Genomic DNA, 22,793 nt, shown 5'->3' with positions numbered 1-22,793 from the left:
GCCCAGTTGAAACGTCACGCAGTGAAGTGAACAACTGACTATAAGCCTAAAAAGTATTTGAATTATTGCATTCTTCTTGAAGTCCGGGGGTAGTCTGCCTGCCTCACAAATGCTGCAAGTATCTTAATAATTCTATTGGATATCATCCACTATCATCCACTCAAGGTGCTTGTTATGATTTGGATCTTTCAGTGCTTTGTCAATTTCTTGCAGTGCCATGTCACCGACCTCATTCTCATCCAATACTTCTATTTCGATAATACTGTCATCACTTTCCTTTCCATTAGATAACCCTTCTACATATTCCTTCCATCTTTCAGCCTTATCTCCTTTGCTTACACTCTCAATATCCTTACATCACCTATTCTTTTCCACGAAGGTTTCTTTAATTTTGTACAAGTGGCATCTAAAACTTTTCCTACAGTCGCATATGCTTCTACAATTTTCAAATCATACTCCATTTTGGCAGTTTCATTTCTTGTCTTTTTATATTTTCTCCATTATTTAATCAAATTTAATAAATCTTGTGTTATACAAGTATTTCAGCTGGGAATCAAGAGGTTCATTACAAAAAAGAAGCTCCACTTATCCAAGTTTTCAGTATAAACACACGGAACCAGAATTCTAATTGTGTGAAAATATTCTTCCTGGTGAAGTTCTGATCAGTAAGTTCACCAAACAGTAGTACTTACACATAAAATTACTACCAATGGGCCATCTCTTATTCTTAACCTAATAGAGGACGACTGACAAGATGTTCTCCACAATCCGACTGTTGACTAGTCTGACTTATGCTTCGTGTTCTCTTCTTCAAACCATAATTTTCCCTCTGATACACTGTAAGTGACAGTATGGAACAAACTGACACACCAAGTCTTAGAGACTCGTGTACAAGTCTCCACATGACTACATTATCACTGTCTCCAAATTCCCATGTGACTTGGCATTTAGCACAGTCAAACTATCTTTTGCTGATTTTTCAAATGTGAAATGCTGTTCTACTGTTTTAAACCACTCTTAGGAGTAAATTTGTGTCATTAGAATGACACTTGAGGATTTGAAACAGATTAAGATTTTGTGCTATGATGGTGTTTCACCTGCTCCATTGCCTTCAAGAGTACACACCTTAATTTAAATCCGATTGTTCTGCCCTAGTCTCTCTCTCTCTCTCTCTCTCTCTCTCTCTCTCTCTCGCTAAGATTCGTCAGTATGTACAACTATAGAATTATGGTTCACACTTTATGGACTGACTGCTCTTCCATTTTCTTCATGGTTATAGGCATTGAAGGTAAGTAACATCAATTTCTTAAAGCAGTACAACATAACTGAATAGATAAAAACAATCTACTCACCAAGCAGCAGCAGGAGTAAATACGTACATGGGTTAAATAAATGTGCAAGCCTTCGGAGCCAGTGGTTCCTTCTTTTGGCAGAAGGGTTGAAAGCAAGGGAAGAGGGATTAAGGGAAAACACTATGTTTAGGAAGTGTGGAGAGTTTGGAAAATGTCCAAAACCCTGTGTCAGGAAACACTTACCAACTGGGATGAGAAGGAAAGATGCATTGTTGGAGACTGCATTGTACAATATTTGAAAACTTGAAAGCTTGAAGATAGGATAATATGCACAACAGAGATTACTGCCAAAACATTGTGCACAAGTCAATAAGAGTGGAAACCCAAGAACATTATACAGTATGTGGTAGAGGAAGGGAGTGGGGGAAAAATAGATGGTTCAGAAAATAAGTGATATAGTGAACTAAAATGGAATGAAGAAAGGAATAGTTGGTGAGAAGAATGACGAGATTGAGGAAATTGAAGAAAACAATTAACATTAATTAAGTTCAGGTGGGTGGCATATACCAAGGACATGTGGTAATGTCAGATCCCACCTTCAGAGTTCTGAGAGAGTGGTGTCTGGGGGGAAGAACACATATGGTCTATGTGGTGAAGCAGGTACTGTGATGGTTTGTCATGTTGTAGAGCACGCTCTACAACAGTATATCGTGTGTTGCCAGTATATAACCTCTGCCTATGCCCACTCATCCCAGCTGATATCTTGTGGTAGTCATATCAACTTTAATAGCATTATGTTTTGTTGGTTACAAGTCTGGTATAGGTAAAGGTGGGAGGGTCCATAAGACAAGTCTTACAGTGGGGGACAGTCACAGAGGTAGGAGCCATAGGGTAGGAAAATATTTGGGGCTCAATGAAAAGTTACTTTAGGTGCAGTGGGCAAAATGTCTGACAGAATGGACCCCACTTCAAGGTATGATTTTAGGAAGTCATAGCATTGTTGAAGTAACTGATTAACACATTCAAGACCAGGGTGGTACTGAATGATGAGAAGCTGGTTTTTGGAGGGATCAACAGTCCCATGAATGAATTTGATAGCATGGGAAATCTGCTTTTGAAATAGGCTGGTAGGGTAATTACATTCGGTGAAGGCTCAGTTGAAAATGTTAGTGTATTTCTATAAAAAGTCTGCATCTGAACAAATATGTTTGCCTCGAATGCCAAGACTCTTGTGGAAGAGAATGTTTGGGTTATCATGGAAAGGATGGAAACTATCAACATGTAAAGCAGTACAATATAAAGCAGATTCTCAGAACTCTGCAGCTGGGAACTGGCACTACATTCTGTCTTGTTCTTGCCACCTGCCTGGCCTTAATTTATATTAATCATTTTCTTTAAATTCATTGGTCTCTGCATTTCCTCTTAATAAATATTCCTTTGTTCATCTCTTTTTAGTTTTATACCTCTTATTTTTCTGACCTGTCTTTTTTTCCCTCACCCTCCAGTTCTACCATCTGCAATGTACTTAGGTTTCCATTCTTATTAAGTCTTGTACAATGTTTTGTCAGTAATCTCTCTCTCGCTTATTACCTTATCTTCCATTTTGAGTAAGGTCTCAGGTTTAACCTTTTCCTTCATCCCTCTTCCTTCTCCTTCAACCCTTCTGCCAGAAGGAGAGCCCCTGGCTCCAAGAGCATGCACATTTCTTTAACCCTCATATGTGTTTTCTCATGCCACTGCTTGAGTAGATTTTTTTAGCTATCCAATTATATTTTAAGAAACTGATTATTTTTGTTGATACCCTAAAGTTATACAACACAATGCAGAAACACTAACACTTAGACTCAGACTTGATAGTATACTGACCTGGGAAGTTTCAGTAATCAGCCTAATGCCCTCAGTGAAATGAGCACCTGAACTCCCTGACAAGGGCCCCAAGTACATTTATATCCCAGTATCAAATGGAGCCATATTACTAATATGGCTTGTTCTCATTCCTCACCTGAAGATTGATCCTGATCTGTCTGGAATACTTTGGCTCTAAGTACAACTACCATTTACAACATCTGAAACCCTCTCAGACAAGATAAAATAAGCTGCATTGCAGATCTTAGATGATTATAAAATGGAGTTACATTATGACATGCGAGACAATTATTCATTTATTACGAGATCCACTGTAGCATTATTTCATGAATGAAACTATAATAGCACTGTAAATATATGGACTTCAGGAAAATTTATAAATTGCAGCACCTAACTGTATCAGTACAGCTGTATTACTAATGAAGAAGACACAAATGGTTGAAAAATGTGAAAACTATGAGCCTGGCTCTAACAAGTGCAAGCAGTTTCAATAGACTGATAATGTACTGACCTGGTACAGCAGCAGGTGCAAGATGAACATGAGGCCTTGATGTAGAACGAGTCTGTGTAGCTGTTGTAGGATACGTAGCAGTATTTCCACGTGCTTGGCTGTTTTGTCCACCATTCCCAGCTGCAGGTGCTGGCACAGCTCCAGCAGTTACTCCACCTGTTGCACTATTTCCATTGTTCTGAGTACCACCCATACGTCCCATCATATGACCACCCAAGGCATGTACTAAATTTTGAATAAACTCTGGTGGAGCTGCTCCACCCCAAGGGAAAGCTCCAGCACCTGAAACATGAAAAAGACAAAGCTTTGTGATCTATTGTATGCTTTGTGATCTATTGTATGTGTATGCATATACAGGTCTTAAACCTGTTGTATATAAAAAAAATTCATATCAGAGTGAAGTTGTCTAGACAGGTGCACTGACACCAAGTGTCGCTAAATGGATTTTTGATTTCCGTGCACAGCTATCTAGTTTGATGCTCATCAACCTAATCAAGGTCAATTTCCTTATGATACAGAAATATTTTGTACTGTGAAGAATTATGATACCAGCTTAGTATGGCTTCTTATGGATTTTGCATAATCATTTACCTATTCCCTTTCGGGTACAAATTTGAACAGGTACTACGAACTGGATTTTCATATTCCCATAAACACATCAAAAAAGTTTTGCATCACCCCAGTTGATGCTGACTGTGGATATTGTATCACAGACACAGTCCCTTTGACTGTTCAGAGATGTCACTAAACCTGCCCAAAGATGTAAACAACCATGCATCAGGAGCACCTGTTAGATGGAGGGGGTCCAATAGCCCTTCAGTTCCAGTCATTCCACCAGGAAGGAGGTACACAGCTCGTGTTGTCTGTAGTTCAACCATGCCTATACGATCAATATCATGGTTTGATCGCGTCCCCACTGTTACTTTGTGCCAGGAAGGGCTCGCAACAAGGAAAGTGTCCAGGCGTCTCAGAGTGAACCAAAGCGATGTTGTTCAGACATGGAGGATATACAGAGAGACAGAAACTGTCGATGACATGCCTCGCTCAGGCCGCCCAAAGGCTACTACTGCAGTGGATGACCGCTACCTACGGATTACAGCTAGGAGGAACCCTGACAGCAACGCCACCATGTTGAATAATGCTTTTTGTGCAGTCACAGAACATCGTGTTACAACAAACTGTGTGCAATAGGCTGCATAATACACAACTTCATTCCTGATTTCCATAGTGAGGTCCATCTTTACAACCGCAACACAATGCAGCACGGTACCGATGTGCGCACAACATGCCAAATGGACTGCTCAGGATTGGCATCACGTTCTCTTCACCAGTGAGTGTTGCATATGCCTTCAAACAGACAATCGTCCGAGATGTGTTTTGAGGCATCCCGATCAGGCTGAATGCCTTAGACACACTGTCCAGTGAGTGCAGCAAGGTGAAGGTTCCCTGATGTTTTGGGATGGCATTATGTGGGGCCAATGTACGCCGCTGGTGGTCATGGAAGGTGCTGTAACGGCTGTATGATATGTGAATGCCATTCTCCAACTGATAGTGCAACCATATAGGTAGCTTACTGGTGATGCATTCATCTTCAGGACAACAATTAACGCTCCCATCGTACACATCTTGTGAATGACTTCCTTCAGGATAACGACATCGATTGACTGGAGTGGCCAGCATGTTCTCCAGACATGAACCCTATCGAACATGCCTGGGATAGATTGAAAAAGGCTGTTTATGGATGACGTGACCCACCAACCACTCTGAGGGGTCTGCGCCGAATCGCAGTTGAGGAGTGGGACAATCTGGACCAACAGTGCCTTGATGAACTTGTGGATACAGGCACGCATCAATGCAAGAGGACGTGCTGCTGGGTATTAGAGGTACCAGTGTGTACAGCAATCTGAACCACCACCTCCGAAGGTCTCGCTATATGGAGGTACAACATGCAATGAGTGGTTTTGATGAGCAATAAAAAGGGCAGAAATGATATTTATGTTTATCTCTATTCCAATTTTCTGTACAGGTTCTGGAACTCTCGGAACCAAGGTGATGCAAAACTTTTTTTGGCTTGTGTATAATGTGAACAAAACATTGCAAATAATGAATTCAAAAACTAAAGAAATCTCTGATAGTACAGTCCTTACTAAACATCTACTTTTTACACAGTTCCTCTAAATGCATTCAAAATCTTTACACGAGGGTGAATAAAAAAGTAAGTTACACTTCCAAGTTACGGCCATTTATTAAACCACATACACATAGGCAGCATGGCTATGACAACATACAATGTAAGTTAACTTTTTCACATAGCCCCCAAGAGATTATAAACATTTCTTGAGAAAGGTAACCAACTTTTCCATTCCAGATACATATCACCTTCAGCGCTATGTAACCACCTGGATACAGTTGCTTTCACCACCTCATTGTTTTGAAATCGTCGTCCATTGAGATCCTCTTCCATCTTGCTAAACACATGATAATCACATGCCACTAGGTCTGGACCATATGGAGGATGTTGCTATACCTCCCACAGAATCACAGCAGCAGTTCTGATGTTTGGCAGAATGAGTGTGATGCTGTGTTATCTTGCAACAAAATTCACACTTGGTGGTTTATTTTCCCTGCCGCTCTTCTTTAATTGTCTTATGCAACTGGTGCAACATTTGACAATATGAAGCAGAGTTGATTGTCATGCCCTTCAGTATAAATTCCATGTGCACCACACCCTCCAGGTCAAAGAAACACCGTCGCCATCACCTTTCCTGCTAAAGGATGGATCTTGGCCGCCTTTCGTTGTGGTGATTTGGTATGGATCCATTCCATTGCTGGGTAAAGTGGTAGACCCACCTTTCATGTCCTGCGATGATTCAGCACTCTACACACAATACCATTCAAAAGGTCTGCCTTCACGATATTTGTCAGTGAGATACGAGCGTCTGACGTCAAACTGCTTCCACCACTTTACAACACCTGGGCAAGAGATTGCATGCTCACCATACACAACAGTGATTTCACCATGAATGTCCACGCAATTGAGCTGTTTAGCCTTTTGAAATCTGATTGCTGCTGCACCTCCAATATGGAGCGAACATCCAGTTGGCGTGCCACTGATTCTAGCCCACTCTGCTCTCACAAAATAAAGGGCTATCACACCACCCGTCCTATCGGACAGGTCAGCAGTTACTGTTGCATGCTACACATTGGCCATTGTCACGACATACAACATGCTCTCACAGCAAGCTAGTGTAACTTACTTTTTGATTTGCAGTTAGACTGGTCCGAGTGATAGTGTGACTGGTACAGGGCATGAGAGAAAAGAGGTGGGGTACGGGAGGGAGGGAGGGATGGGGAAGGGTGACGCCTCAAAGAGAGGCAGCAAGTGTGCAACAAAGCAATGTGAAACACAGGCAACTGGAGCCAGCAAGTTCATGCACTGCACAATGACAATGGCATGAGGAAGTGATTGGGAGAAGGCTGGCAAAACAGAGGAACAGTTAGACTGCTGGGAAAAGGGTATGGATGCACCATTTAAATGCTTAGTAAACCTGGTGCTGGGAGGGTGGGAGGATCCAGGCGGTATGGCTTGTGGAGCTGTCATTGAAATTGCACGTTATGTTCAACAGTGTGTTCAGCAACTGGCTGTCACCTCTGTTCTTGGACACAATTTGGCAATGGGCATTCATTTGAATGAACAGCTGGCATTTTAATTCTGTTACTTGGGTCAAAAAATATCTTAACCCAACAAAGGCTCAGCAATCTTTAGGTCTGAAAGTTTTAAAATATGTAAACAAGAATACTTTATAACGTCACATGACGTGTGAATTTTATAATTACTGCACCATAAAAGGAGCAGCAATCATAAAGAGGATGGAACTATTTACTGTTATGCATAGAATTACAACAAACATATATTTCTTGACATCCATTTTACTGCTATTCACATTACTGCTATTCACAATTTTATTGATATTAATGTTTTACACAAAGCCAATGTTGCAATGTGCTGTAGTTCCTTTGACAAGTAAAACTGATAAACAGTTGGTAACAGTTACAAAAGAAGTATTTTGTCAAATTTTTGCAACTACATTTTTTCCACACACTGAAAGGTTCTCCACTTGCACGTAATTTTAAATGAACATGCACCACATTTGTAAAACACAGTGGATCACATTAAGTGTCGTCAATGGACGACAAAATAATAGTAATGTACAATTACACAATTGTATACAGAGCAATACTACTTCATAACTCCCCCTCCCACGCAACATTCATTTGTAGTTATACAGTGACAGTCAGCCTTTTATCAGTTACTTGCACCAAGGTTGGCACTTCAACTAGAGATGGTCTTTTGCTATACATCTGAAGAAACAGTGTATCAATACCAATATAAACTGCTGGAAAATGTAGTGTATTTTTCACGCATGGCTTCTTTAACTGACCGACACTGAACAGACAGGTGTAACTGAGGACATGAACAGCTACCAGCACCATTTGCTTATGTCATATTGCGTAAAACGATTAACTGCTGAATTGTGAGTGAGTAATTCTTGAGTAGCTGCTATCTGTCAAAGATGTTATAAATGCACAATTTAATTCACTGCCTGCTCTAATTTCTTTGTGTGTTTTTGGTACTTGCATTGTTTAATTCATAAATTTCGGGCGTATTATAGTATTTGAGAGAGTAGCTAGTCTTCTTCCGCCGCCAAGCAGTGTGTCAGCAGTGCGCAAGTAGCAGCATTACTGCATCTATTAGGCAATCTTTTATTTTAATAACTGTTTAAATTTTGTGTCGAATTGTTTGTGCTCTCTGTAGATTAGTTCAGACGTTCTTTGCACAACAGTTTTTAGCATGGATAGAGACTGCAACTGCTGTGTTCGGATGCAGGCTGTGTTGGCATCCCTTCGCTCCCAGCTTCAGGCAGTGTTGGCTTCGGTCATACAGCTTGAGGCTGTTGCCAATGGGCATCACTGTGGAGGTCCGGATGGGGGTTTGTCGGGCACGGCCAGCTCGTCCCACGCATCCTCCGATCGGACTACGACTGTGGCTGCCCGGGATACTGCCCACATTGAGGCTGATCCCTCACCTGTGGTAGAGTGGGAGGTCGTCTCGGGGTGTGGCAGGGGGCGAAAGACATTCCGGAGGGCTGAATGGAAGGCCTCTCCAGTTTGTCTGACGAACCGGTTTCAGGCTCTGTCTCAGGCTGATACTAATCTTCGGCCGGACATGGCTGCTTGTCCTGTTCCAGAGGTTGCCCCTCAGTCTGCAAGATCCGGACGGTCGCAGAGGGTGGGCTTACTGGTAGTTGGGAGCTCCAACGTCAGGCGCGTAATGGGGCCCCTTAGGGATATGGCAGCAAGAGAGGGGAAGAAAACCAATGTGCACTCCGTGTGCATACCTGGGGGAGTCATTCCAGATGTGGAAAGGGTCCTTCTGGATGCCATGAAGGGTACGGGGTGCACCAATCTGCAGGTGGTCGCTCATGTCGGCACCAATGATGTGTGTCGCTATGGATCGGAGGAAATCCTCTCTGGCTTCCGGTGGCTATCTGATTTGGTGAAGACTGTCAGTCTCGCTAGCGGGATGAGAGCAGAGCTCACCAACTGCAGCATCGTCAACAGGACTGACTGCGGACCTTTGGTACAGAGCCGAGTGGAGGGTCTGAATCAGAGGCTGATACGGTTCTGCGACCGTGTGCACTGCAGATTCCTCGACTTGCGTCATAGGGCGGTGGGGTTTCGGGTTCCGCTGGATAGGTCAGGAGTCCACTACACGCAGCAAGTGGCTACACGGGTAGCAGGGGTTGTGTGGCATGGACTGGGCGGTTTTTTAGGTTAGATGGCCTCGGGCAAGTACAGAAAGGGCAACAGCCTCAAAGGTTGCGGGGCAAAGTCAGGACATGCGGGGACCAAGCAGCAATCGGTATTGTAATTGTAAATTGTCGAAGCTGCATTGGTAAAGTACCGGAACTTCAAGCGCTGATAGAAAGCACCGAAGCTAAAATCGTTATAGGTACAGAAAGCCAGAGATAAATTCTGCCGAAATTTTTACAAAGGCACAGACGGTGTTTAGAAAGGATAGATTGCATGCAATCGGTGGTGGCGTGTTTGTCGCTGTTAGTAGTAGTTTATCCTGTAGTGACGTAGAAGTGGATAGTTCCTGTGAATTATTATTGGTGGAGGTTACACTCAACAACCGAGCTAGGTTAATAGTTGGCTCCTTTTACCGACCTCCCGACTCAGCAGCATTAGTGGCAGAACAACTGAGAGAAAATTTGGAATACATTTCACATAAATTTTCTCAGCATGTAATAGTCTTAGGTGGAGATTTCAATTTACCAGATATAGACTGGGACACTCAGATGTTTAGGACGGGTGGTAGGGACAGAGCATCGAGTGACATTATACTGAGTGCACTATCCGAAAATTACCTCGAGCAATTAAACAGAGAACCGACTCGTGGAGATAACATCTTGGACCTACTGATAACAAACAGACCCGAACTTTTCGACTCCGTAAGCGCAGAACAGGGAATCAGTTATCATAAAGCTGTTGCAGCATCCCTGAATATGGAAGTAAATAGGAATATAAAAAAGGGAGGAAGGTTATCTGTTTAGCAAGAGTAATAGAAGGCAGATTTCAGACTACCTAACAGATCAAAACGAAAATTTCTGTTCCAACACTGACAATGTTGAGTGTTTATGGAAAAAGTTCAAGGCAATCGTAAAATGTGTTTTAGACAGGTACGTGCTAAGCAAAACTGTGAGGGATGGGAAAAACCCACCGTGGTTCAACAACAAAGTTAGGAAACTACTGCGAATGCAAAGAGAGCTTCACTGCAAGTTTAAACGCAGCCAAAACCTCTTAGACAAACAGAAGCTAAACGATGTCAAAGTTAGCGTAAGGAGGGCTATGCGTGAAGCGTTCAGTGAATTCGAAAGTAAAATTCTATGTACCGACTTGACAGAAAATCCTAGGAAGTTCTGGTCTTACGTTAAATCAGTAAGTGGCTCGAAACAGCATGTCCAGACTCTCCAGGATGATGATGGCATTGAAACAGAGGATGACACGCGTAAAGCTGAAATACTAAACACCTTTTTTCAAAGCTGCTTCACAGAGGAAGACCGCACTGCAGTTCCTTCTCTAAATCCTTGCACAAACGAAAAAATGGCTGACATCGAAATAAGCGTCCAAGGAATAGAAAAGCAACTGGAATCACTCAACAGAAGAAAGTCCACTGGACCTGACGGGACGCCAATTCGATTCTACACAGAGTACGCGAAAGAACTTGCCCCCCTTCTAACAGCCGTGTACCGCAAGTCTCTAGAGGAACAGAAGGTTCCAAATGATTGGAAAAAAGCACAGGTACTCCCAGAAAGGTTGTCGAGCAGATGCGCAAAACTATAGACCTATATCTCTGACGTCTATCTGTTGTAGAATTTTAGAACATGTTTTTTGCTCGATTATCATGCCATTTTTGGAAACCCAGAATCTACTATGTAGGAATCAACATGGATTCCAGAAACAGCGATCGTGTGAGACCCAACTCGCTTTATTTGTTCATGAGACCCAGAAAATATTAGATACAGGCTCCCAGGTAGATGCTATTTTCCTTGACTTCCGGAAGGCGTTCGATACAGTTCCGCACTGTCGCCTGATAAAGTAAGAATATCAGACCAGCTGTGTGGTTGGATTGAAGAGTTTTTAGCAAACAAAACACAGCATGTTGTTATCAATGGAGAGACTTCTACAGACGTTAAGGTAACCTCTGGCATGCCACAGGGGAGTGTTATGGGACCATTGCTTTTCACAATATATATAAATAACCTAGTAGATAGTGTCTGAAGATCCATGCGGCTTTTCGCGGATGATGCTGTAGTATACAGAGAAGTTGCAGCATTAGAAAATTGTAGCCAAATGCAGGAAGATCTGCAGCGGATAGGCACTTGGTGCAGGGAGTGGCAACTGACCCTTAACATAGATAAATGTAATGTATTGCGAATACATAAAAAGAAGGATCCTTTATTGTATGATTATATGATAGCGGAACAAACACTGGTAGCAGTTACTTCCGTAAAATATCTGGGAGTATGCGTGCGGAATGATTTGAAGTGGAATGATCACATAAAATTAATTGTTGGTAAGGCGGGTACCAGGTTGAGATTCATTGGGAGAGTCCTTAGAAAATTTAGTCCATCAACAAAGCAGGTGGCTTACAAAACACTCGTTCGACCTCTACTTGAGTATTGCTCATCAGTGTGGGATCCGTACCAGATCGGGTTGACGGAGGCGCGTTTTGTCACAGGGTTATTTCGTAACCGTGATAGCGTTACGGAGATGTTTAGCAAACTCAAGTAGCAGACTCTGCAAGAGAGGCGCTCTGTATCGCGGTGTAGCTTGCTCGCCAGGTTTCGAGAGGGTGCGTTTCTGGATGAGGTATCTAATACATTGCTTCCCCCTACTTATACCTCCCGAGGAGATCACGAATGTAAAATTAGAGAGATTCGAGCACGCACGGAGACTTTCAGACAGTTATTCTTCCCACGAACCATACGCGACGAACAGAAAAGGGAGGTAATGACAGTGGTACGTAAAGTGCCCTCCGCCACACACCGTTGGGTGGCTTGCGGAGTATAAATGTAGATGTAGATCATCAATTTTTCCATGGCCTGGTCTTGACATTCTTCTTCATGTCAGATGCAAGATTTGTTAAATTAAATATTCTATTTTGCAATAATTTGATTGAATTATCAAGTGTTTGGAAGACTGGAGTTGGCAGTAGTGGCAGCTGGTTGCCAGCTCTAAGTGCTCTGACAATCAGCACCAGCAGTGTAGAACACTGTTTTGTTTTGGATACATGAACAGTGTTTTTTCATTACTTCCATATGTGTCTGTTTAATATTGCTGTTGAAAATGTCATGTTATTTTAGTTTTAATCTGTTTTGTGCCTTCTGCAATCTAAAACTTAAGTTCAGTGAATGTCTGTGTAGTATTTCTATTCTCGTGGTTAAATCCAACCAACACACAGAAATTAGCTGTGCAACTATTTGGAAGATGAGTTTTCACTAATTCTTACTTTATTACAGTTTAAGAGTATGTTAGTACTTTTTAGTTTACTGCTAAAATAACACTATGTGTGATAAACATGGATGTTGCCATAGATTAGTATGAGAGAAACATGCCAGGACTGTGCGTTGGTATTTCATTGGTGTGACCATAGCAGGGAGGCCAGTGATTTATCAGATGAGTCTCTCACATGGAGCTGTAGATTATGTAGTCTAGATGAGAGAATCAGGGAACAGAGAGGAAAGATTTGTCTCCTCCACAAAGAATTATGAATGGTGGATTTTTAATCAGATAGGTTGAAGATGGAAAGAAAGAATGGGAACTGGGAAAAGGTAACAAGAAAAATGCAAACTCAGAAACTACATTTGGAAATTTCGATTAGCAATCAGTTTGACTTGTTACCTGAAACAGAGGAAGATCCTCAACCAGTTTCTGAGGAAAGCAGAGTGAAGAATATTTGTGGGAACAACTTTAAGGCTAGGTTGATAGAAAAGTCAAGTAGAAAGAAAAGGGTCCTGCCACTAAATAGCAGTCATGGGAGGAGTGTAAGCCACATGTTACTGAAAATAGAATACCTGATCACAAGCATCATGGAGCCTAATGTCAGGATAAGCTAGATGAGAACACAGGGTTTTCATGCATCGGAGATTTTTTATGAAGAAAATGAGTTACTTACAATGGGAGCACGAAATAGTCTGCCTAGGAACCTAAGAGTACAGTATTATAGGTAAAATGTTGGAAATAGGAGCAGCATTAACACACACTCATTTAGGGTATGTGTAGGTTTTGCAGTGCCATGACCAGACCTGGGCTAACACAGCTGTCAGCCAGGTAAACAAGGAGCTGAATGGATTGTTTTTTAATGAAATGAAGTCTCAGAGAAAAGACAGACTAGCTGAGCATCATCTAGAAAGCCTAAGGAGGACCATTAGCAAACAAGGCCACATCACTGCTGTTACTAGAGTAAGAGGGGGCACATGTTTCAGGTTATAATCAGCTTACAGATAACAGTCTTAAATGAAACTAGAACAGAACCATAATATTTTTAATAGTTTGCATAAAAGTAAATTAGTGTTTCATCAAAACATTAGGGGGCTGAAAAACAAGGTAGATGAGCTTCTTGTATGTCTACATGATGTGGAAAATTCTGAGGTGATAGATGTTCTGTGCCTCTCTGAACACCACGTAAAAAAGGGATTACTGTCTGGAATCATTTTTGTGCAGAGTGAATATGGAAAAAGGAAGAGTTGCAACATTTGTTCAAGTTAGGCACAAACACAGAAGTTTTGATAAATGCAGTTTCTGTGTGGATCAGAACCTAGAAGCATGTGCTTGTGAGATGCTACTGCAGAATTTTTCTCTTGTAACTGCAACAGTCTATACACCCTTCCACGAAACTTCCAGAAATATAGTTGCATTATTGAGCTACCTGTCAGACAAGAAGAATCAATTAGTGGTTTGTGGAGATTTCAATATAGATCTATCAAAAAATTATGACAGGAAATATGAACTTCCAACATTATTTGGTTGTTTCAATCTGATTTCAGTGGTAAATTTCCCAACTTGGATGCAGCAAGAGAGCGGGACCCTGATTGATAACAATTTTAGAGACAGTGCTCAGGCTGAAACAACCAACTTGTAACTAACTGTTAATGGACTATCTCATCATGATGCACAGTTAGTGAAAATAAACAATGTAGCATCTTATAGCTCTGAGGCATATTCACACAAACCAGCGTGGTTTATTAATGAAAACAGGAAAAAAAAAGTTTTAAAAATAAGTTAAAAGTGGTTGTACTGGATGAGGGATGTGGAGAAAGATATGGCAATGAGAAATTCAATTTTATTTGCAGAAAATTTGTTTAAATATTTGAAAGTAGCTTCATTAAAAAATTATACAGAAAATCCACTGAGAAAACAAGTATGCCATCGATAATTCAAGAAATTAAAATTTCAGGTAAGAGAATAATGGAAATTTATATGAAGGCCAGTATGTGTCAAGATTACTTGGATTCTATAACAAATACTGTAGTATTTTACGGAAGTTATTAAAAGTCCAGAAATAAGTGCATCCCAATAGAAATTAATAATGCAGATAAGGTTAAAACCATATAGGATATGTGAAACGGGAGACAGGACAACCGTCAATGCACAAGATACCAAAACAATTAAACTAAATGGCAATGTGAGGACTGATAATTCACAAGCTGCAAGAATTTTTATTATCACTTTATACATGCAGCAGCAAAAAATGGATGAAATGGATCAATTGAAGAAGCAAGGAAATATATTCAAAATGCCAATCCACAAAGCTTTAAGCAATTAGAAGTAGCACCAACCTCCTCCACTGAAATTAGTAGAAAAATTCTAAAATAAAAACAAGAACTCAAATGTTGGTTATGAAATTTCAAGCGGAGTTCTGAGAAGCTGTTCTTACTTAATAAGTAATATCCTTAATAACACATGTAACGCATGAATTTTTCCATACAGATTAAAATCTGCAACTATTAAACTTTTTTATAAGAACAGTGACAAGACAGCTAATCCTGGTCTAATTTCTTTACTGACATATTTTTCCAAAACATTTGAAAAATAATGCACTCAAGAGCAGTCTCAATCTTGGTGGAAACTTGGGTTCCAGAAGGGTTGCTCAGTGAGAGTGCATTTATACAGCCACTCATCAAAAAGTGCTAGTTTTTGTGATCTTTTCAAGGACTTGTTTGATCATGTAAACTGAGTTACATTCTTAGAAAAAGAGAAGTTTTATGGAACTGATGGCTTTATGCATAGCTGGTTTAAATCATACATAGTAAACAGAATGCAAAAGACTGTGCTGAATAATTCAAGCGATGTTGGACAGGTAGAAAATTTTAGTGGCTTCTCTTTTGGGTCCACTCTTATTCCTCATATGTATATGGCCTCCCATTTAACATTCAATGAGCATAGCTCTTACTTTTTGGATATGATACTAGATTTATAATAAATCGCATCAGAGAGAAAGCCACAGAAGAGATGGTAAATTATCTCTCTTAGAAAACTGACCCAAAAATTGATGTAGCACCTTAGCAGAAGTCAGTAAATAGGTTAGAATGCTATAAATTTCTTGGTCTACATATTTACGAAAACTTCAGTGGAAAGAAGAATATTACTAAACTACTCAAACAATTAAATTAGCATGCTTTTACTTTTCGTGTAACTGCTAGACCAGGAAACAAATAAATCTACCTCCTGATGTATTTTGCCTATTTCTCTTCAATAATGTTTTTTTCAATAAAGTTTTTACGGAATAGTTTTCCATGGGTAAAGCACCACATAGAAAGGAAGTATTGACTGCACAAAAATAGCTGTAATAATAATATGTGGTGTTCAGTCATAGTTATCATGTAGGTATCCCTTCAAGGAGCTAGGCATTTCAATTGTGCAGTCATAGTACGTAATATATTTGTTAATGAAATGTCAAATAATCCATCACAATTTCAGAAGAACTGTGATGTCCACACTAACACAAGAGGCAAAAAAGACCTTTATTACCCACTATTAGGGCTGTTAGTGGCTCAGAAAGGAGTTCAATATGCATTGACAAAAATTTTTGAACATTTGCACAATAACATAAAATGTCTGATAGGTAGCAAAGTTAGTTTTAAATCCAATTCAAAATCATTGCTCCTGGACATATCCTTGCATACCATGTATGAATTTTTATTTAAAACCTTGTAGTCAGAAAAAAGCTAGTTTTTAAGAGTATTAGAATGGAAATTATATGTTCATTAATATGAGCTTGCAGCATGCTGCAGGTGAAAAACAGGTGGCAACTTGTTTTATAATTGAAATAAACGGTTGTATCTCTGTCGTAATGCAACTTATTACAGAGCTATACCAACTTATTTCAATGTACATTTATGTTAACACTAATCAGGTATACATACCCCATAAACCAACCCGTTCAACAACATTTTGGTGAAAGAATCGTTCAAATTATCTATGGAACATGTAACTACCTAATTTTAACCCAATTGCAAAATCAAGTGTGCATGCAAAAATACCAGACAGTATTGGGAAGCACAGACATAAATGGTTATTTAAGGGCTAACATGTTAGTTATTATTATTATTATCATCATCTTTCTTTCCTCAGACGTTATGTCTGGTCAAAAATGGAAAGTGACGCGGACCTTGATCAAGCGTGATTCCTTTTAACTGTACGGTATATGTTACATTGCATTTAGGAACTTTCGGGTAATTGAGCATGTATCAATAATTACAGATTTCTAAAAACAAAGATGATGAGACTTACCAAACAAAAGCGCTGGCAGGTCGATAGACACACAAACAAACAAACACAAACATACACACAAAATTCAAGCTTTCGCAACAAACAGTTGCTTCGTCAGGAAAGAGGGAAGGAGAGGGAAAGACGAAAGGATGTGCGTTTTAAGGGAGAGGGTAAGGAGTCATTCCAATCCTGGGAGCGGAAAGACTTACCTTAGGGGGAAAAAAGGACAGGTATACACTCGCACACACACACATATCCATCCGCACATACACAGATACAAGCAGCGCTTTTGTTTGGTAAGTCTCATCATCTTTGTTTTTAGATATATTTTTCCAGCGTGGTATGTTTCCCTCTATTATATTCATATAATTACAGATTTCTGTAGTTGTATGTATAAGTTTGGGTGTAGCTGTATCGCGTTGATGTACTGGTGGATATTGTGTGGTATGACTCCTGTAGTTGATAGTATTATTGGTATAATGTCAACTTTATCCTGATGCCACATGTCCTTGACTTCCTCAGCCAGTTGGATGTATTTTTAAATTTTTTCTCCTGTTTTCTTTTGTGTATTTGTTGTATTGGGTATGGATATTTCAATTAGTTGTGTTAATTTCTTCTTTTTATTGGTGAGTATGATGTCAGGTTTGTTATGTGGTGTTGTTTTATCTGTTATAATGGTTCTATCCCAGTATAATTTGTATTCATCATTCTCCAGTACATTTTGTGGTGCATACTTGTATGCGGGAACATGTTGTTTTATAAGTTTATGTTGTAAGGCAAGCTGTTGATGTATTATTTTTGCTACATTGTCATGTCTTCTGGGGTATTCTGTATTTACTAGTATTGTACATCCGCTTGTGATGTGATCTACTGTTTCTATTTGTTGTTTGCAAAGTCTGCATTTATCTGTTGTGGTATTGGGATCTTTAATAATATGCTTGCTGTAATATCTGGTGTTTATTGTTTGATCCTGTATTGTAATCATGAATCCTTCCGTCTCACTGTATATATTGCCTTTTCTTAGCCATGTGTTGGATGCGTCTTGACCGATGTGTGGTTGTGTTAGAGGATACGGGCGCTTGCCATGTAGCGTTTTCTTTTTCCAATTTACTTTCTTCGTATCTGTTGATGTTATGTGATCTAGAGGGTTGTCGAAGTGGTTATGAAATTGCAGTGGTGTAGTCGATGTATTTATATGAGTGATTGCTTTGTGTATTTTGCTAGTTTCTGCTCGTTCTAGAAAGAATTTTCTTAAATTGTCTACCTGTCCATAATGTAGGTTTTTTATGTTGATAAATCCCCTTCCTCCTTCCTTTCTGCTTAATGTGAATCTTTCTGTTGCTAAATGTATGTGATGTATTCTATATTTGTGGCATTGTGATCGTGTAAGTGTATTGAGTGCTTCTAGGTCTGTGTTACTCCATTTCACTACTCCAAATGAGTAGGTCAATATTGGTATAGCATAAGAATTTATAGCTGTTGTCTTGTTTCTTGCTGTCAATTCTGTTTTCAGTATTTTTGTTAGTCTTCGTCTGTATTTTTCTTTTAGTTCTTTAATATTTGTATTATCTATTCCTATTTTTTGTCTGTATCCTAGATACTTATAGGCATCTGTTTTTTCCATCGCTTCTATGCAGTCGCTGTGGTTGTCCAATATGCAATCTTCTTGTTTAGTGTGTTTTCCCTTGGCTATGCTATTTTTCTTACATTTGTCTGTTCCAAAAGCCATATTTATATCATTGCTGAATACTTCTGTTATCTTTAGTAATTGGTTGAGTTGTTTTTTTGTTGCTGCCAGTAGTTTTAGATCATCCATGTATAGCAAATGTGTGATTTTGTGTTGGTATGTTCCAGTAATATTGTATCCATAATTTGTGTTATTTAGCATGTTGGATAGTGGGTTCAGAGCAAGGCAGAACCAGAAAGGACTTAATGAGTCTCCTTGGTATATTCCACGCTTAATCTGTATTGGTTGTGATGTGATATTATTAGAGTTTGTTTGGATATTAAGTGTGGTTTTCCAGTTTTTCATAACTATGTTTAGGAACTGTATCAATTTAGGATCTACTTTGTATATTTCCAATATCTGTAGTAACCGTGAGTGGGGTACACTATCAAAAGCTTTTTGGTAATCAATGTATGCATAGTGTAGTGACCTTTGTTTAGTTTTAGCTTGATATGTCACCTCTGCATCTATTATCAGTTGCTCTTTACATCCTCGTGCTCCTTTGCAACAGCCTTTTTGTTCTTCATTTATAATTTTTTTCTGTGTTGTATGTGTCATTAATATCTGTGTAATGACTGAAGTTAATATTTCGTATATTGTTGGTAGGCATGTTATGGGGCGATATTTAGCTGGGTTTGCTGTGTCTGTTTGATCTTTAGGTTTCAGATAAGTTATTCCATGTGTAAGTGTATCAGGGAATGTGTATGGGTCTACAATGTAACTGTTAAATAATTTCTATCTAAAAAGAAAGGTGATGAGACTTAACAAACAAAAGCGCTGGCAGGTCGATAGACACACAAACAAACACAAACATACACACAAAATTCAAGCTTTCGCAACCAACGGTTGCCTCATCAGGAAAGAGGGAAGGAGAGGGAAAGACGAAAGGATTTGGGTTTTAAGGGAGACGGTAAGGAGTCATTCCAATCCCGGGAGCAGAAAGACTTACCTTAGGGGGAAAAAAGGACAGGTATACACTCGCACACACACACCCAAATCCTTTCGTCTTTCCCTCTCCTTCCCTCTTTCCTGATGAGGCAACCGTTGGTTGCGAAAGCTTGAATTTTGTGTGTATGTTTGTGTTTGTTTGTGTGTCTATCGACCTGCCAGCACTTTTGTTTGGTAAGTCTCATCATCTTTCTTTTTAGATATATTTTTCCCATGTGGAATGTTTCCCTCTATTATATTCATATGTTAAATAATTTAGTTAGATGTGAATGTGTTGAGGTGAACTTCTTTAGCCAGAAATTTACTATTTTATCTTTTCCAGGGGCTTTCCAACTGTGAGTAGAATGAATTGCTTGGGTGACTTCATGTTGCAAAATTATCACTTCAAGCATATGCGGTATTATCTTGTATGTGTCTGTTTCTGCTTGTATCCACCGTGCATGCCTGTTATGTTGTATTGGGTTTGACCATATGTTGCTCCAGAAGTGTTCCATGTCTGTTATGCTTGGTGGATTGTCTATTTTAATGTGTGTGTTATCTATTGTCTGGTAAAATTTCTTTTGGTTTGTGTTGAATGTTTGGTTTTGTTTCCTTCTATTTTCACTTTTTTTGTATCTTCTAAGTCGTTTGGCCAATGCTCGTAATTTCTGCTTCTTTTCATCTAATTGCTCTATTGCTTCTTGTTGCGAGATTTTACCTAACCTTTTTCATTTTTTTTCTGACATTTCATTGCTTATAAATTGTGTTAGCTGTCCGATGTCTTTTCTCAGTTTTTCTATTCTGATCTGTAGCCTGTGTTGCCATGCTGGTTTTGTGGGTTTCTTCTGTGTGTTGGTTGGTTCTGATCTCTGCCTGGTGTGTATATTTAGTGTAGTGAGTGCTCCTATATAAACCAGTAGTTGTAACTCTTCCATAGTTGTGTTTTCATTTATTTTGTTGTGTATGATTGTGTTGATAGTTTTTATTGTTGTTTTGCTTGTGGGTTATTTGGCAGTCTATGCAAGAATGGTCTAATCTCTGTATTTGTGTCTTTGTATTCTATATATGTCAGCTGAAATTTCTCTTCTATATCTAACATGTGTGTCACTTCGTGTTCTATTTGTGCTTGTTCTGGTGGCTGTCTTAAGATTTCGTTTTCCTCTGATTGTTTATTTGATGCGTGTTGTTCTTTGTTTGTTTGCTCTGGGATGTTTGAGTCCTTTACTGTATTTTCTTCTTCTTCTGATTGCACATTATTTTGTTCCAGTATTTATTGTTTGATGTTTTCTAATTCTGACTGGGGTATCCTGTTATTTTTGATGATTATTATTATTATTATTATTATTATTATTATTATTATTATTATTACAGCTTTTTTATTACTACCATTTCACATGTACGGGCTGAATTTGCATGTGATTCTAGTGGCAGTCTGAACTGTTTTGTGGTGGAGACATGATGTAAATGGTACTGACATATATATGCAATTCAACCCTTTTTTCATTTGTGCATTAACAGAGTGAATCACAGTCAATGAACTGTTAGTTAAATGGACCAGATAATGGATGGAGTTCATTTACTCATGCATAAGGTCGTGAATGTTCACTAATAGGTGATTTCATCTCAAATCATACAGGTCAAGAGTGTATCACACACCCATTTCAAAATTTGCTGAAAAAGTATATGTTGAAGTTCCACATGATACCTCTCCAAAACTACAATATTTTGATTTTTGGTGATTTGTTAAAATGCTACAGATCTCTCTAAATGAGAGTATTTGTGAAAAATGTCACAATGAAAAGAGAAAATTGAAAAACTGTAATAAAGAAACCAAAAATGACAGATCAGAATTTATTTTCAATAAATGCTTTGTTCCCAATGCTGTGAGATATGATTAATATACACACACACTTCTGTGCGTTTTTGAGAAATAAACTACGGAAATGTGTAACTTTTTGCCAATTTCAAAATTAGGTTTTGAAAATGTGAATAATCACAGGATGTTAACTGTCTTGAGAAATGATAAAGTGGAAGGGCTGCTGACTGTCAGCTATGACATTAATGCATGAAACTCTTAAACTGTCTAAATATCTGTACATAATGATTAAAGAAGCTGAAATTTTTTGGTTATTTATAAATTATTCTCTCCAAACACCCATCGTACCTGTTCTACAAATCTCACGGTGCATTAGTGGGTTATTGTACTTAGCGAATGTACAATCAGAGTGAGCAATACTCATTTGTACAAAACGTGAGAAATTTTTTTAGGTAGACCTAGCTTTACTTTCACGGTCAAAAAATCATGAACAGTTAAATAATTAAACTGACTGTCAATTTTAAGTAAATGTTATGCACAATTGGTATTTCTGAATCAAAATTCATAATTTTTTTCCAAACATTTTATAGCAAAAATGAGATATAAATATTTATATCCATTTTTCTCTTTACATGATTATTCACAAATTATTTTCGTCTTTTGTCACAATTTTACTTCATGACTTTCCATGAACTGAAATTGTCTACAATGTAACAATCAACACTTCACTGATGAAAAGAGATTATTATTTTTTTTTTTCTTTTCCCCAGCTGCTTCTCATTGAACTTGTATAGCTGAGCTGAATTTGCACACAGACAAGGATGATCCAACAAGAGCAGTACTTGGGGAATGGGAACTGCACACTGATTTTTTTGATGATTGCTATTTGAAAGCATTAGCAAAACCATGAAGTGCCATAAACGAGACAGTTATAACTTGCATCTCACGAGAGACACTTATTATCTGTTCCATCCACCACTGATTGTCATACACACAAAAAATGATGTGGCTCACCACAAAGTCTTCTACTGTATACTGTGGTCTCTGCATTTCGCACACAGCTACAGGTTGCATTTTGTGGAGAAGCAATTTATGTGCCACTCTGCGATGCAGCCCAGTGGTGTCTTGATTGAATTCCTGCCACATGTTTCATAGCACACCATTCTTACCTCTTTTTTTAAACTAAACTCCCTTAATGTACTTTCATTCAGAATAAAGAGTTTCATGTTTGTTACTAATGTTGATATGTTGTGTACAAATCCAGTAGCATCTCTTAGAGCATCAACAGCTTCATGCTGGAGATTAAATCTTATTGCA

General features: G+C 39.0%; 1 protein-coding gene across 4 annotated transcripts in view; it reads right to left on the bottom strand.

The window, feature by feature from the left end:
• LOC126088528 (large proline-rich protein BAG6-like) overlaps nucleotides 1-22,793 on the bottom strand; it is a 252,186-nt gene that overhangs the window by 100,799 nt on the left and 128,594 nt on the right. For all 4 annotated transcript variants that reach the window (XM_049906697.1, XM_049906721.1, XM_049906715.1 and 1 more), the window contains one exon: nucleotides 3,670-3,951. In XM_049906697.1, coding sequence (XP_049762654.1) covers nucleotides 3,670-3,951 — 282 coding nt within the window. The remainder of the gene's footprint in view (nucleotides 1-3,669; nucleotides 3,952-22,793) is intronic.

The sequence above is a fragment of the Schistocerca cancellata genome, chromosome 1, assembly GCF_023864275.1.
Source record: "Schistocerca cancellata isolate TAMUIC-IGC-003103 chromosome 1, iqSchCanc2.1, whole genome shotgun sequence".
In the NCBI taxonomy this organism is placed as follows: domain Eukaryota; kingdom Metazoa; phylum Arthropoda; class Insecta; order Orthoptera; family Acrididae; genus Schistocerca; species Schistocerca cancellata.
This window is presented reverse-complemented; position numbering and strand designations above follow the sequence as displayed.